At 37.7% G+C, this 17,188-nt stretch overlaps 1 protein-coding gene across 1 annotated transcript in view; it reads left to right on the top strand.

Annotated features, from left to right (window-relative positions):
* The window catches only part of Abca13 (ATP binding cassette subfamily A member 13), a 441,561-nt gene that overhangs the window by 124,689 nt on the left and 299,684 nt on the right, over positions 1-17,188 (top strand). The window contains exon 27 of the mRNA XM_077796801.1: positions 2,606-2,745. Within this exon, the coding sequence (XP_077652927.1) occupies positions 2,606-2,745 (140 nt within the window). The remainder of the gene's footprint in view (positions 1-2,605; positions 2,746-17,188) is intronic.

Here is a 17,188-nt window from a genome sequence, read left to right on the forward strand (position 1 = left end):
AAAGTCAGAGTAAACATGCCGGGGAGGGTGTTGGCTTAAACTGTTCAGCTTCCCCCACCAGTTACACCGTTGTGCATCTTTGGTCACATTGTTTTCTACCCCTGAACCATGTTATTCTCTTATACAACATGGAAACAATAGACCTACCTCACAAGATTGTTGTAAGGTGCAGTGGAGATGATGTGTTTTAGCTACTTAGCACAATAGTATAAAAATGCATCTTTGTGGTTTAAGACTGCAAACATTCATCATCTCATAGTGTCTCTAGGTCAGCACCCAGCCACTGGTTGGCTAGTCCTCTACTCAGGCTCTCACCCAGTTGTAATGAAGGAGTTGGTTGGTCTGGGCTGGGCACTCACATGAGGCTCATAGGTAGTTGTTGGTAGAATTATTTTCCTTGCAGCTATAGAACTTGGGGAGGCAATGTCAAGGCCAGCAGGTGTATCTCTTTGGCTCTGAGGCTTCCAGTCTCTTTTAAAGAGTTTATTGGATTGCTCAGACAGGATACCTGATTGCTTAGACCTTAGATAAACTCCAACTCAGCAATTTAAGGGATCTTATTTACATCGTCAATATTCCTTCTCTTTGGCTATGAAATCTCATTCTGAGTGGGGCACCTGTCACATTCATAGGTTCTGTCTTCATGGGAAAACAGGAGAATACATAAGGCAGCCATCCAAGGGCTTGTGTAAGAATTGTCCTACACATCCACAATATGTCTTTATGTATTTTATGCCTAGACTATAACTAAAGACAGAGTACTGGTAGAACTGGAAACGTGGGATTATGTGAGTTTGCAGATAGAGGAAGAGGAGTCAAGTGTGTTGTCCTCAGAGATAGTCGGCTAGTATGTTCCTTAGCTGATGGATAATTTGGACAGCTATCAAATTACCAGGGTAATTAATTAGTATGGGCACACATTAGGGCTATTCATTTTAATAATTTTTGTTGTCTTCACTAATCCTCATTTTCTCATCTGTTTTGTGCTTGGGATTATTGAGGGTGAGTGTCCCTCTAATTAAACTGTCTTTCTGCCCATCCATCCATCTATCCATCCATCATCCAGCCAGCCAGCCAGCCAGCCATCCAGTCATTAGCTAACAACATTGAGGATCATTCTATGTTGGTCCTTTCATACTTTATTTGAGATAATTGTCACAGGAACTGTTGGATAACACCAGTACTCTCATTCTTCAGAAGACATGCTGGAAGATCTAAAAACATTAAATGACTTGCTTAAATTTACTCAGCTCACAGATGGCAGATGGCAGGTTTCCTGGTTTCAAAATCCTTGTTCTGCACATAAAAAGATTATGTCTATTCTTGTTCTGCACATAAAACGATCATGTCTTTTCTAACATATAAATTGCTACCACATATTTTTGCTTGCAATGCAAAAAGAGTAAGTTGATAAAATATAGAGCAACCTCCATAGTTAATGCTTTAAAATGTATTATGTAGTCATGCTCTTAATTTATATTTTAGTATATTATTTTATTAATGTTATTGTATTTGGGATAAAAATATTTTTTTTTCTGTTCAAGTGAAGTTGGAAAGGTGAAATTAACACTGAATAGGATTACAGCAGTACTTTTCAAACCTTGATATTATGAATCATAATATTAAAGCTAAGATAAATTTCCATTTTAAGTGTTCTATTTGTGGGTAAAAGAACTAGTTATATTAATGTACTTATTGTTAGTTTAAAACCTTATAATATTTGATTACTAATTGTTGTAATGAATTACCTATTGATTTAGACAATTAATTTAAGAACTTTTAATTGCAGTCATCCAGTCTTACAAAAATAATGAGAACCACCAAGAGGAATTAAGTATTTGAGTGAAAATAAAATGATTTAATGTATCAAAAGCCCCAAGTTTGATAGGTCTGCATAGATGCATGAAAGAAAATCCAGGAGCAACTTGTAAAGCTGACTCCATAAGAAAAAGTGAATTTAGGTCTCAATATTGTGACTATTGAAATGAGAATTTTCTTGATTAAAAACTCATTTAAAAAATAATTGCCATTTCCATTTTCAAGTGTCTGTACCATCATTCTATGGATCACTTAGTTTGAAAAGGTGAGAGTTAAAAAATATTCCTGGTTTACTTCCCAAGCTGTCACATTCATAGGTTCTGTCTTCATGGGAAAACAGGAGAATACATAAGGCAGCCATCCAAGGGCTTGTGTAAGAATTGTCCTACACATCCACAATTTGTCTATATGTATTTTATGCCTAGATTGTAACTAAAGACAGAGTACTGGTAGAACTGGGAACATGGGATTATGTAAATTTGCAGACAGAGGAAGAGGAGTCAAATGTACTGTTCTCAGAGGCAGTAGGTTAGTATGTTCCTTAGCTGATGGATAATTTGGACAGCTGTCAAATTACTAGGGTAATTAATTAGTATGGGCACACATTAGGGCTATTCATTTTAATAATTTTTGTTGTCTTCACTAATCCTCATTTTCAGAGTTGTTCTCAAGCTCAGAGTTGTTTCATTCGTTGAAATGAAGGTATTTGTGGAATTATAAATATGTTTCCCTTAACCTGGGCATCCGTGTTATGTAACATTTTAATTTTTTCTCTTAATTGTGACAGCACCATTTTGCTTGAGCCTTTACCAACAAATTCTCCAGTCTCCAAATGGTGCATTGGTGTGGTCTTTCCTAAAGCCTATATTACATGGAAAAATACTGTATACACCCAGTACTTCAGAGATTAATAAGGTCATTCAAAAGGTAAGTTAAAATGAATGGGAATCTCATTTACCATACATCGGTCCTACCAGGAAGAAATCTTTAAATATGTCAAACATAATTATTACATAATTATTACACTGGATTATATAAAATTTTCTTATGTTGATTACTATTTATTTTGGCGTGAGTTTTTTTTTTGTTGTTTGTTTGTTTGTTTCTGTTACTCTGGTTGTGAGATGTGGATTATTGAGTCCATCTTTTAGAGGATACTTTGGAGGCAGGGAATATTATTTAGAATCATGAATGTACTGAACTCATAAAACTTTAATATTAAAAGTCAAGGACAGCTGGGCACGGTGGCACACATCTGTAATTCCAGCAGTGCCGGAGGCTGAGACAAGAGGATTCTGAGTTCAAAGTAGCCTCAGCAACTTATGGAGCCCTAAGCAATTTAGCAAGACCCTGTCTCCAAATGAAATAAAAGGGGCTGATGATGGGGCTCTGTGGTTAAGCCCTCCAGAGTTTAATCCCAGGTACCAAAACCAAACCAAAACAAAACACAAAACAAGCAACAACAACAAAACAAGTCAAGCAAGATGAGAAAGGAGGGCAGTTTCAGGTTAGGCAAAGGGAAACAGTTCCAGGAACATGCAGAGAACAAAAGCTAATCTGTTTGGGTCCATGCATTTGGTACTTGAGAAAGGCAGACATAGCACATACAAACTGGTGTATTCGTTAACATTTGTAAGTGATGTTTTCCAACTCAGCATGAGGCTATATTTGACCCTGTGGAGAATAAGATGAGATGAAGTGGCCAAAAGAGTTTCCCCATCAGGAGTTTCTGCATTGGGAGGTTCTGCTTGCTTTCCCTCCTTTATATTTTTAACTTCTTGAATCTGTTTATCACAGAATATATTATTATCAATATTTGCAATTTCTTCTTCAACAATTGTGTCTGGGTTTTTTTTTTTCCTTGTCTGGTTTCTTTTCTAATGATCTTTTCCTGGGGTTTTTTCTTGTCTCATGTGGCTTGTGAGCCTGTAGGTACCTCAAAAGGGGACATTTTACCAAGGACTTGGGAATGACTTGATCTTACTGTCACACACAGAAAAGGAGATACCAGTTCTGTCAATTTCTATGCTTCAAATAGCATTAACAACTTAAATACTTAAAAGTGCCATGTGATCATATGATCATAAGTCATTTTTGATCAAATTCACTTTTACAAGTTCCCTGTTTCTGTCCCACAAGTCACTATAGAAATTATAGTGTCTTTAGTTTTCATAGCGCTATGTGAGGTCACAGTTAAGTTACTTGGAAGCTTTCCGTCCTTACTACTTACCCCAGGAACTACATTTATCTTTGCATATGCTGAATGTTATTTACAACTTTTTTTTTAATCTTGGAAATATGGTTTTGAAAGAGTATTTTGAAAGAGTATTTGCAAAAAGTCTAGACTCTCATAATGGAATGGCAATTATTTAGATAATAGGTTATGAACATGAGTTATCTCTGCTGTCAAGAGAACTCTGCCCCCAACCATTATTCCATGTCTGTGCTAGGGAGAGATGCTCAGGCCAGGGCTGGAGCCAATTTTATGTAATTCTTTTAGTATATTAAATTTATCAGGGTCCTAGATAGTTTAGGAATTTCAGATAATGACTCTATATCAACTATATCAAATTTTAAAAAGCCTATGAATTTCTTTTATTTTCCCTTTTCAATGCTTTATTCACACAAATCACTCAATACAATTTCACTCTATAGGTTCTTAATCAAGAAAATGGGAATCCTTAACGCTAGGTACTGCAATAGACATAATCAATCTAAAGCAAACAATTCTAAGTTAACTCTAACCCCTGCAAACACACTTAACATGACAGGCTCATTGCAAAACAAGCAACTACAAAAAAGTTAAGCTAAAGTGCCAGATCTAGAGTCTCAAGTCTTAGGCCTTAAGTCCAGCAGATGCACACCTACTCAGACCACGGTAATCAGGCCAGGATTTGATGGAGGCTTCTCCTGGGGTGAAGCTGATGGCTGGTTGAGGAGAGGGTCTAAGGAGAAATCGCCATTTTCCCCAGGGTCAAGATGTGGAAAATGGTACAATTCTCTTATTCTTAGATTAATTGTCAATAAAATTAGCACAGCATAGTTGTCCCAAGGTCCTTGGGATTATGAAATAAGATCTGGGAATGGAAGCACCATTTGGCCCAGCTATCTCTCTCCTTGGACTATATCCAAAGGACTTAAAATCAGCATACTACAGGGACACAGCCACATCAATGTTTATAGCAGCACAATTCACAATAGCTAAACTATGGAGCCAACCTAGATGCCCTTCAGTGGATGAATGGATAAAAAAAAAATGTGGCATATATACACAATGAAATTTTACTCAGCAATAAAAGAGAACAAAATCATGGCATTTACAGGTAAATGGATGGCATTAGAGAAAATAATGCTAAGTGAAGTTAGCCAATCCCAAAAAAAACAAATGCAGAATGTTTTCTCTGATATAAGGAGGCTAACTCATAGTAGGGTAGGGAGGGGGAGTATGGGAGGCTTGGATGAATTCTAGATAGGGCAGAGGGGTGGGAGGGAAAGGGAGGGGCAGGGGACTAGCAAGGATGGTGAAATGTGATAGATAGACATCATTATCCAAAGTACATATATGAAGCTACGAATTGGTGTCAACATACTTTATGTACAACCAGAGATATGAAAAATTGTGCTGTATATGTGTAATAAGAATTGTAATGCATTCTTCTGTCATTTATTTTTTTAAAAAAACAATAAAAAACCATACAAAGGTTTGGAGAGCCCAGAAAATGGTAATTATGTAAGTAAACCTAAGTGAACATTGTCTGTAAAAAAAAAATTAATTATGATGATGTTTAATTTGTGGAGATTTAAAAAAGGAACACAAAATATTGGGCAACACTATGTAAGTATAGAGAGTATTTTTCAGGAAGGGGGTTAAAATATTCAATTTAGATTTTTTAAGCTCAAGTATTTAGAGAATATTTTTAGGGCAATCACTAAAACAGTAGATATAGAGGGCATGATATCCACACCAAAAAAAAAAAAATGAAAAAATGCACTGAAAAAAATTTTAAAAAAAGGAAACATCAACAAATCCTAAAAATAGGTGGGAAAAAAGTCTTAAGAATAGAATAGAATATAAAAAATAACAGAAACATCCCAATTTATCAGTATCACAATACACTGAATGAGCTATAGTTACCATTTAAAAAACAGAGATTGCTGGGTGTGGTGGTGCACACCTGTAATCTCAGCAACTCTGGAGGCTAAGGCAGGAAGATGGAAAGTTCAAAGCCAGCTTCAACCACTTATCAAGGCTCTAAGCAACTTAGCCAGATCCTCAAAATAAAAAATAAAAAGGGCTGGGGATGTGGTTCAATGGAAGAGCCCATGAATTTCTTCTTTATGATTACATAATATACCATTCCATGTTAACATCATTATAATAGCATTATATTTCTACAGTGTCACATACTGTGCTATATTTTTTCCATACAACAAAGCATGATGTGTCTGCTTTGGAAGGTCTTGTCTTGCAATGGGAAATAGAAGGAAATAGCTTAAGAAACAATTCAACAAGAGATACCGTCAATGTAGTAGAAGTATGGAGTGACTCTTCTCAGCAAATGGGGCCTAGGAAGAGTTGTGGTGAGAAGATGTACTTTCCTTGTGTGTTCTGAGGATAATGAGAATTTTGAAAGAATAAGCAGATTTCACTGGTTCTTGCTTAATAATTTGTTGGATTTTACAGGTAGGGATAAAAGTGTAGATCTTTTTACTTATTCTATATGGTTGCAGATCATGGGGCAACTGAGCAGACAGCATTGTACCCAGGATGAATTAGTTTTATGAAAATTCATTCTAGTCTACATGGTCTTAAGTCTCACACAGCAGACAGAGAGTTGCTGCTTTGTCACTTGGGTCATATGATCTATACTATTGGAGTGACGGATAATATTAAATGCCATCATACACCACATCTGAACATGTCAGTCAATGATGGGTCACATTTATGGTGATCTATTATAATGGAGCTGAACAGTTCCTATGGTCTCATGATGATATAGCAGTCATAAAGTCACAGTGTGACCTGTTATTTATTATTTATATGTTTGTGGTGATGCTGGTACGAAAAAACCTATTGTGTTGCTAGTTTTATAAAAATACAGAACAAACAACTGTGCAGTACATCATACTTGATAATAATAATAAATGACATTGATTTATGTATTTAGTATGCTAGAGCTTTAATTGTTATTTTAGAGTGTACTCTTTTCCCTTGTGAGGAAAAGAAGTGTACTGTAAAACAGCATGCCGTGCTACATCTGCAGCAGCTTCACCCATCTTGTGTTGACCATGCCTTGACAGGCCTCCCTCAGCTAGGTTTCAGTCAGAACACTCTGTGCTTTTTGCACAACATGACAATCTGATGATGACAGTTCTCAGAATGGGTCCTGTTAGTTATGTGATGCATGTCTGTGTTTGTTACTTAGTCTTAATTAATGTAATTCTCTCCATTACAAAGTCATCATTTTTGCAGGAAATCTGTAAGACCATGGGCAGCACTAGGAAGCATGATGTCATGATTAGAAATGTGTCTGTTGGGAAAGCTAGATTTTGTCCTACCATTCCTAACTCTGGTATGTGACCTCAGGCTTATTGCTTCTCTAAGGAGGACTCGTCCATCTGTAAAAGGAAATCCTAGATTTGAATCCCTTGAACTCACCAGAGTTGTGTCCAGTCTCATCCACTTGTGTCACCTGCAGAGCCAGCACAGTGCAGTGGTGCAAATGGTTGTAATGAAGATCTTGTTAAATGGCACTGAAATATGAAGGTTTTTGTCTCCTTCCCTATTAGAGCAGAAGCAGTTGCTCAAGTTGCTCTCTTAATTAAAATGTTTCCCTAGAAATAGAGCTAAGTGTTACTTCCTTTTCCCTTTGGTCACTAGAGAACTACTGTGTCAGAAAACCAAGAATGACTTTTTTATTCTGACAATAGTTTGCTCTGAAGTTCCTGATGCAGACATTCCACATACCTGTCCAGGTGGGGTCTACTGATTTGTGCCTGAGCAGATTTCTGCAGCCTAACAATGGCTTGCAGCTGGTAGCAAGGAAGCTGGTCAATGATGTTTGATTTCTAGCTCTTCCTGTAGTCTATTACTTTCTGCAAATTGAACTTTGTACTGGGTACATGAGTCAAAGGGTGAGAACCATGTGGCCCCCTGTCCTCTGCCCCACCTCGGGATTGTGGCCAACCTATGACTCTTGTGCAGAGCTCTACCTTTCAGAGGGCATCAAGACATCAACCTTCCCAGGATTAACTCCTGTGGCTTCCCACTTCTGTTACTTTTTTCTTTTATAAAATGCCTGTGTTTAAAACTTTATTTTTTGATACTTTAAGTGATCTTGACGTAGTTAAGATTTTTTTTAACCTTTTCTTCTTAAGTTATTTCATGGCGTCTGCATTTTTGATGTTTTCTGAGCACAGTGTCCATTTTGTTATTATCCAGTGTATCAACTCAGGATCTAAGCAGAAAAAGAGAAAACAGGCCAAGTTTATTATAAATGATTATTACTATAAAAGATAATGGAGTAATGGGATTGTTATAATAATAAAGAGGGTGCCAAAGAATGCAGTAATGGCAGATAAAGGGAGAGCTCCCATCCCAGGATGAGCCCAGAACACTTAAGGAAGGATCACAATTGGAAATGGCTTCTCCATTCTGGATTGAGATCCATACTTCACTGGAGATAGTACAACGATGGCCCACTGGATGGTGGGATAAGTCACTGAAGCACCTGAGAATTTTCAATCCGAAGTGACAGAATATTGTGATAGATTATCTAGACTTTCCAACTCTGGAAGGTTCACAATGACATGCCTGTGCCTGGGGAAGTCATTAATGGGAACATGCCGCACCAGCCACATTCCCTAAGATGTTATCTGTTGTGTGTGAAGATGTTATCTGTTGCTGGCTGTGCCCACAGCAGGTACCCAGAAGCAGAAAAAATGGATGCCAGGGACTTGCTCAGTACACTCAAATCAAGAAGAGAAAATCCTTCCTCCATTATCCCTCCAGTGTCATATACTGGCAAAGCTTAATGCTGTGCTATCTGCCCAAAGAGAAAGATGAAAGGGTGCAGCTCCATTATTGTAGAATGGGCAAGAAAGGGTATGTTGCAAATTGCAAGAAGATAAATTGACACGTGGCACAGCCAGTAATAAGTCATAACTTTATTTTTTAAGAAATGAGACTATTGACTAGTAAGCCCATCGATTCTTAAATGTAATTTTTAACTTATTAAAATATATTCAGTAGATACAGAAGGAGAGATATTGGGGGAAAATTATCTAATACATGGTTAAGAGCCCACACTCACTGGAAACCTCATGTATGCCTCCAATTTACTATGGGGATTAGCAGTTGTCACCCTCATTTTTTAAAATTTATATATGACAGCAGAATGCATTATAATTCATTACACATATAGAGCATAATTTTTCATATCCCTGGTTGTATTCATAGTGTATTCACACCAATTCGTGTCTTCATACTTGTACTTTGGATAATGATCACCACATTCCACAATCATTAGTTATCTCATGCCCCCTCCCTTCCCCTCCTACCCCTCTACCCTATCTAGAGTTCGTCTATTCATTTGCAGGGAGAAAACTGAGTTTTAGGTTAAGTAACCTTGTCAAGTTCTCCCAGTAGGTGGCGGAAATGGCACCTGAGTCCAGTTCTTTTTGATGCCATAGTCAGTGGTTTATGTTCGGCTATACATCAGTTTTTTTCCTCTAAGTGGGAATTCACCTGTGGATAAAATTCACTTTCTACTCTAAGAGTACCTGATTTGGGTGGGAAGGAGATAGCATCTGCATGACAGTGCAGGTGAGGAAGACCGGAAGGAGTTCCTTTCAAGCTTTGGGACTGGGATGTCAGATTATAATGGGGAAAGGTTGACTTTCAGTTTCATCTCTTTGTTGTGGTGTATTTTGATTGAATCTAGAATGAGAGAAGGGGGAAAATGGGAAATACATTTGCTTGTGGTTCTGGGGCTCTAATGTTAACAATTTTATTGCCTCAAACATAGATAGAATCACTGTTTACTTCTGCACGGTTTGAGGAACCATTGTGGACACTGTTCCAAATGAAATCTCATTTATTTCTCATAAGAACCAGGTTGGATAGTCATTCTTGGACTGATTTTACAGATTAGAAAAATAGGATTGTGGAGGTTTGCTTTTCCAAGTTTATTAGTTAGTAAATGAAAGTGCATGGTTCAAATCCCAGTTTGGTGGATTCTGTGCCCAGGGTTCTTTTTATTGGCCACATTTATGATGTTAGTTGTCAAGCAATAAGGACCTTATACAGTAAAGCTGCTTTTACCATCATCAGTCTGGGATACTGGTTAGCTAATTAAAGGCACTGACAACCTTTTTTAAAATTCATTTGCGTAGCAATGTGTGACATTTCACCCATCCATAGACCTCTAACTGTCTTCAGAGCTACCTCTCTGGGAGGATGAGAGCAAAGTCACAAAGGTTAAAGATTGATACAAGGCTTTTTCTATTTTTATCACTAAATGGGCATAAAGCCTGGTGATTAAGTAACTTGAATAGAAATGAAAGTGCTTGTCTTGGACACTTATCAAAGATGAAAAATGTTAGCCAGCAGAAGCTGTCCGGGACTGCAGTCTATAAATAGAGCCAGCCTAAGGTTGGAGGTGCACAGGTTCTGCACTGGGGCTTCTTTACCTGTACAGAGAGGGGTGTGAAGGAGACTTGTGAGATCACCAGTCTTCCAGGCAGGTTGAGGTCATCCCCAGGGAGCCCTGCTAAGAGAATGGAATTCATAGCAATCTGCTTTCTGACTTCAGGCATCAAATCAGTGGTCTCAAAGCAAGTTTTCAGTGGTTCAGTCTGGAGTGAGGCTCTCAGGTGAAAGAAAATGTTCAACATGGACGATTTTATTGAAATTCAGGAATGTTGCCAGAGTAGAAGTAATTACATTTTATTAATAGAGTTGTTTGAAATGATAACCCTGTGAAACAGCTGTTCTCTGAGAAACCAGTATGGGGAGTCCTGTGGATGTACTTGTTCTGTGAGAAAACACAGCATCTGATTCCTGAGGCGGACATGACATGGCTCTTTTATAGACCTTGCACCTCTGTGAACTTCCATGTTTCTAGTCTCCAGATCCAGTTCCAGCAGTTAATGTTCACGGCCATGAGCTGGAGGCCACCAAGCAAAGCAGCAGCCCTGTGTACCACTGTGAGAGACAGGCATTGCTGCCATATCCACTTCACAAATAAGGCAGTTGAAGTCTGGATCGCTGAGACCCTTTGTCAAGGTCTTGTGACCAGTCAGTGGCTGAGTCAGGACTCAAACATGCCTTGGGCTCTGACCCTTCTTGGAGTTTTCTGGGTCATTTGTTCTCTACTGAAGGAGAAAACAGGAAGGTTATTATTAGTAATTTTTCCAACTCTTAATTTTTTCAACTCTCTGTGTACAAAGAGAGGGAAATTAAAACATGGTCATAGGAGAGGAGGTGGTTGGAGGGGGTGGTGGCTCAGGTTTGCATTGTCTTCTCCAAGACTCTCCAGGTGGGTTACTAGGCTTCTTATGCTGTTGTCTTCTCCTCTGAGCTGCTTGGCCATAGATTATGTACACTTGGGAATAGGGTTTTATTTTACACTATTTAAATCAATGAAATAGTGTACTTGAAAACGAGCAAAGAATATAAACAAAGAAACAAAGAAACAAACAAAGAAAACACTCCAAGATGACTTTCAAACAAATGAAAAGTTGATCAATCTTACTACAGAAAGAGAAAGGTGAATCTTAAAAATGAGCTACACTCAAATAGGATGTCATATCAAAGTGGGAAAGGCCTCAGGTTGGACATATTTTGTTGGTTGATGGTATTTGGCTGGTGGAAGTATATTGGTTTGATGTCTTTCAGACCATTTGGGGATTATTTATATCAGTATTACAAAGACATGTAAGGCTAATAAATTAATTAGTTAATTAATATAATTCACACATAAAAGTAAGAATATATAGTGTCATAATTTGTAAGCTCTAGGGATGGGAACTACAGTAGGGAATTGGTTAAATTTTGCTACATACATAAAGTAAAAACTAAGCAGCTTGTTAAAAAATGAGTTAGGCTGGGCTCAATGCTAAACACCTCTAATCTCAGTGACCCAGGAGGCTGAGGCAGGAGAATTGCAAGTTCAAGGACAATCTTGGCAATTTATCAAGGCCCTAAGCAACTTAATGAGACATTGTCTCAAAAAAAAAAATAGAAAAGAACTAGGATGGTAAAGCACCCCTGGGTTAAAACCCCAGTACCTCCCTAACATGAATTAAATATATATTAATCAACAAAACTTACTGCTAAATGAATTTTGGGCAAGATGCATAAGAATGTGGGTAGTCTGAATGAAGAAAAGCAATACAGTGTCTGCACCTATTTTTAATATGTGTGCATAACCTCAGGGAGACACCTGAGGAGCCAACAACAGTGTTTCCTCTGTGTTTGGAACTAAGTTCCTGGGGAAAAGAATAGGAAGGGAGATGGCATCCTCACTAACCCTTTTAAATGCTTGGAATTTAGTACAGGTTATGGAAAAGGTGTACATGATGAAATTCCAGAACGTCTCTACCTTATTATCTCCTGTTGTTTTGCATTTGTGTCTTAGATTGAGGACAGAATTGAGCACTGGCATCCTGGTGTGCTGGCCATGTTTCCTCTAGGTGTTCCACCCAGCCATTTTTTCTGTGTGCAATAGTCAAGGTACAGGCTACTTTTGTTTCTGGAATCAAAGAGAAGCCTGTTTCTTTTCCTCCTACTCATCCACTTACCCATCCATCCATGTATCCAAGATGGTAAAGAAGTGCGCTTTTCTAGTCTGAAGGGGGTTGAGTGGTAATAAGAGATGCTTCTTCATTGGGTTTTGCTCTTACTGATTCTGGAAAAGTAAGAAGGAAACTTTTTTGTTTCTTTTTTTTTTTTTTACTTTGAATAGCTTTAATTTCCAAATCCTAAAATTCTTCTGCCCGATTTCCCTTTGACCAATAAGCAAAAAGTCTGAGAGGGAAGTGGGTGAGATAATAAGAAAATAATGGCTGCAACAGAAAAAATAAAAGCAAAACTGATATCTCATGTTTTGACTCAGTAATGTTTTAAAATTTTTCCCTCTATATTTTAAACAATTATAACAACAAAATAACTGCAAGTAAGAGGGAAAACAGCCATTTTCTCAAATTAGCAGTTAGGAAGTGGTGTATAGATGAGAAGAGAGTTCAAGTCATTGGATCTCCTAGTGAGATGAAAAGAAGTATAATACTTTAATCATGCGATATCTGAGAATCATGAACCATTTTCAAGTGGGACTTAGAACTCTGATCTTTATTTGGTTTTCAGTCATCTTGTGAAGGTAATCAATTAAAAAATAATATTAATTCAAACATTTATATTTGATGATTTTCAGTTTTTATTTATCTTTATTTTTTATGCTCAAATTATCCCATCTGTGGTCAGTGGGCACCTCTTCAGTTAGGCTTACATATCCTTTAGGAAATTGACTTTTTATCTTGAGGTTATTGAGGTTACATGCACTTGTAAGAAATACCCCAAGTGCCCTTCATTGAATTTCCTAATGGTAACATCTGACAAAACTATAGTGCAATATCACAACAGGGGTTCTGACATTGGTAAACTCACTGATCCCAGATTTCCCTAATTTCACTTGTGCATGTGTGTGTGTGTGTGTGTGTGTGTGTGTGTGTATGTATATATGTGTGTTATGCCTATGAGCATTGAGTTTTACTGAAATCTCATCACTCGTGTAGGTTTGTGTATCCACCACCAGAACTCAGGCAGAACAGCTATCATCACAGGGCCTCTTATGTCGTCTTTTTATGGCTGTGCCTCCTTTGTCCCTATAGCACTCTTCTTCTGGTTCTTGGACCCTGGAAACTACTAGTTTGTTCTGTATTTCATCATTTCTAGATTGTCATATAGATGGAATGAGATGATATGTAACTGTTAGGAGTTGATTTTTTTCACTTAGCAGAATTTTCTAGAGATGTATATTGTACAGATATTAGTGCTTCATTTATTTTTCATAATATTCCATAATAATATTTGGGCCACAATTTAACAGTTTTTTTTTTTTGTACCAAGGATTGAGTCCAAGGTGCTTAACCATTGAGCCACATCCCCAAGCTCTTTTTTATATTTTATTTAGAGACAGCATCTCACCGAGTTGCTTAGGGCCTTGCTAAATTGCTGAGGCTGGCTTTGAACTCAGGAGCCTCCTGCTTCAGCTTCCTTAGCTGCTGTGATTATAGGCATGCACCATTGTGCTTGGCTACAGTTTAACCATTTGCACATTATATGGCATCTGAGTTGCTCCAGATTTTGGCCATTGTGTCCTCTATTTCTCTGTCCATGCCCTTTCTGTGGATTATTTGAATCTTTCCTGGGATTCCCAGTTCCACAAAATGGTTTATTTATAGTGGTTTTTGGGTGCATCTCTTTGCAGTACATTCTTAGAGGTCGTTCTGCGTATTGCTATACAGGTGTGACTTTTCACAGTCTATTGGTATTGACATTTTACCACTATGACTCAAGTGTGAGAACCTTATTTCCACTAGGATACCTTACTTTTTCATATTTCAGTACACAGATGCTCCCTGACTTATGATGGGGTGATGCTCCACTAAAGCCCCCTTTGTAAATTAGAAATATTCTCAATTGGAAATGCAGGAAATACACCTAACCTAGTGAACATCACAGCTTAGCAAATTAGGACACTGTAGGGAATTAGTTGTTTGTCCTTGTAACTGGGAGCTGTGGTTCACTACTGGGCTCAGCATCATGGGAGAGGATCCTATGTTGCTCACCTGGGAAAAGATCAAAATTCAAAGTTTGAACTATAGTTTCTCCAAAAGTGTGTCACTTTTACCTCATCATAAAGTAAAAAAAAAAAAAATTGTGTCAAATTCTGGCAATTTGGGGACCATCTTTAATTGTCCACTCTCAAAAGTGTCATGATTTTTCAACCATTCAAAAGAATTTATAAAACTTATGAGGAATAGAATACTAATACTTACCCAAATTTCTATTTTTTCAGTTATTTTCCCTTTGGTCTAAAATTATTTCCCACATTTCCTTTTTGTTTGAGAAAACATTTCAATATTTATTAGTTTTCCTTCATCTGAGAATGTCTTTATTTCCCCTTCATTGCAGAAAAATATTTATACTAAACACAGAATTTGTAATTAAAAATTATTTTCTTACAGCATGAAAAAATACCAGCTCACTTCCTTTGGCCTCCTTGATGTCAGATGACTTACCTGCTAACCATCACATTGAATTCCCTATAGGTAGCATGCCATTTTTCTCTGTTGGCTTTAAGGGTTTTTTTTTTTTTTTGTTTTTTGTTTTTGTCTTCAGTGTTTAGAAGTTTATACCATGTGGTGTGGCATGGTATAGATTTCTCTCAGTTCATTCTATAGTCATAGGGGTTTATATCCCACAAACTCTAGGAAGTTTTTCACTCATTGTTGCCTCTAATACTCTTTCTTAGCCCATTCTGTTTCCCTTTTGCTCCTGAGACTCCAGTGATACCAACATTGAATCTTGTTATTGTCCTACGGTCCCTGAAACTCACATTTTTTATCAATCCATTTTCTCCCTATTGCTCAGGTTGGGTGAAGTATATTGATTATTCCTCAAGTTCATTGATTCTATCTTGTCATCTCCTCTCTTGTTACGAGACAATGCTATGAGTTTTTATTACTGTTGCATTTTTTTCTAGGCCTTTAGTATCCATGTAGTTCTTTTATGACTTCTTTTTCTTTAGTGAGATTTTTCTACTATTTCATTTTTTTAAAGTGATTTGTAATTGTCAAAACATTTTTACTGTGGCTATTTTATAATAGTACTAGCTAGATCATTACAGTGTCTGGTTTATTTTAATAATGGTGTAAATTGATTGCATATATATGTATATACATATATATAGTCTAGGTTTTTGAATGCTGCGTGATTGTTAATTATGACCTGGGCATTTTTAAAATTTTTTATTTTTTTTTTTTTTAGTTGTAGATTGACACAATACCTTTATTTTATTTATTTATTTTTGTGTGGTGTTGAGTATCAAACCCAGTGCCTCACACATGCTAGACAAGTGCTCTGCCACTGAGCTATAACTGCAGCCCCATGACCTGGGCATTTTGGCTATTATATTAGAATACTTTGTGCCTTATGAAATAACCTTTTATTTTTGCAGTTATCATACTTAGATTTAATACACAGGTCTTAGCCTACTTGTAGACTGTTGCTCTAATAATGGTTTAATTTTCGTAGTTTCCATGGTGCTGTTTGGTCTGTTTGATTTATGTGGTACTTCAGGAGCTCCCATTACTCCCTGAGGGACAGATAGGTGTTCTCCAGCCCTGACTCTATATGCCTCCACATGGAGGACTGGAGGGTTGGGAGGTCAGAGAAGGAGAGGACTTAGCAGGCCAGGTCTTTGTCCTGTGAGGAGTCCTCCTGCAGTAGGGACAGGGAATGATCTAGGCTCTGCCATTTGTGGCACAATAACCTTTGCTGATGCCTCAGGCTGCTCAGTGTTGGGGGCTGGGACTTGTTGTGTCAGGAGCTCTGTGCTGGTCCACCTTAGCATTCCCTTCCCCTCCCTGGGGGAAATAGAATCATTTCCTGGCTACCTGTCATTAGTGGATGTCCCAACTCACCCTCTCATTGGTCTTATGGGGCTGACCTCATGTTTTCTGTAAGACTCCAATCCAGTCAGGGAAGAATGAGCCTGGTTGGCCTGCCCTCTGTTGCTGGGTTGTTGGTTGGCAAATTCTCTTGGGTGGAGCTCATGACTCCCTCTTGCTATGTTGCTTCCCCTATCCTGAGGTCAGTGAGCAGGATGCTGTCCTCTTTCTTCTTTAGAGCTCTGTAGAGGTCTCTTGCATAGTTTCCAAGGTGTATGGGGTACTTAGAGATGAGAGCAGGAAGGAGTTTACTAGCAAGAACTCTTCCTAGATTTCCTAACATGGCTTGAGTTGTCTTTTATGGCCATCTTACTGTCTGGTACAACCCCAAGCTCTTGTTGATCTGGAATTGGCCATATCCCAACAGGTTCTAATTTCTTCTGAAGGCACAGGCATTTGAAAGTCACATTCTTGTGGGTATAGAGACTCACCAGATGGGTCATTGTTTCCAGACCTGTTCAGTTGACACAATCACCATATTGTTTGTATATGAGGGTTTTCTATAGCTTATTAGTAATTTGTCATTTTAATCTTAAAACACATTTTGCTGAGATTTAAAAATATATGATCATAGATCTGTATGTTTGAAATCTTTTCTCACATCTGTTATCTTTGTTTTCTAACATTAACTATTTTG

The sequence above is a fragment of the Urocitellus parryii genome, chromosome 3 (assembly GCF_045843805.1).
Source record: "Urocitellus parryii isolate mUroPar1 chromosome 3, mUroPar1.hap1, whole genome shotgun sequence".
Taxonomy (NCBI): domain Eukaryota; kingdom Metazoa; phylum Chordata; class Mammalia; order Rodentia; family Sciuridae; genus Urocitellus; species Urocitellus parryii.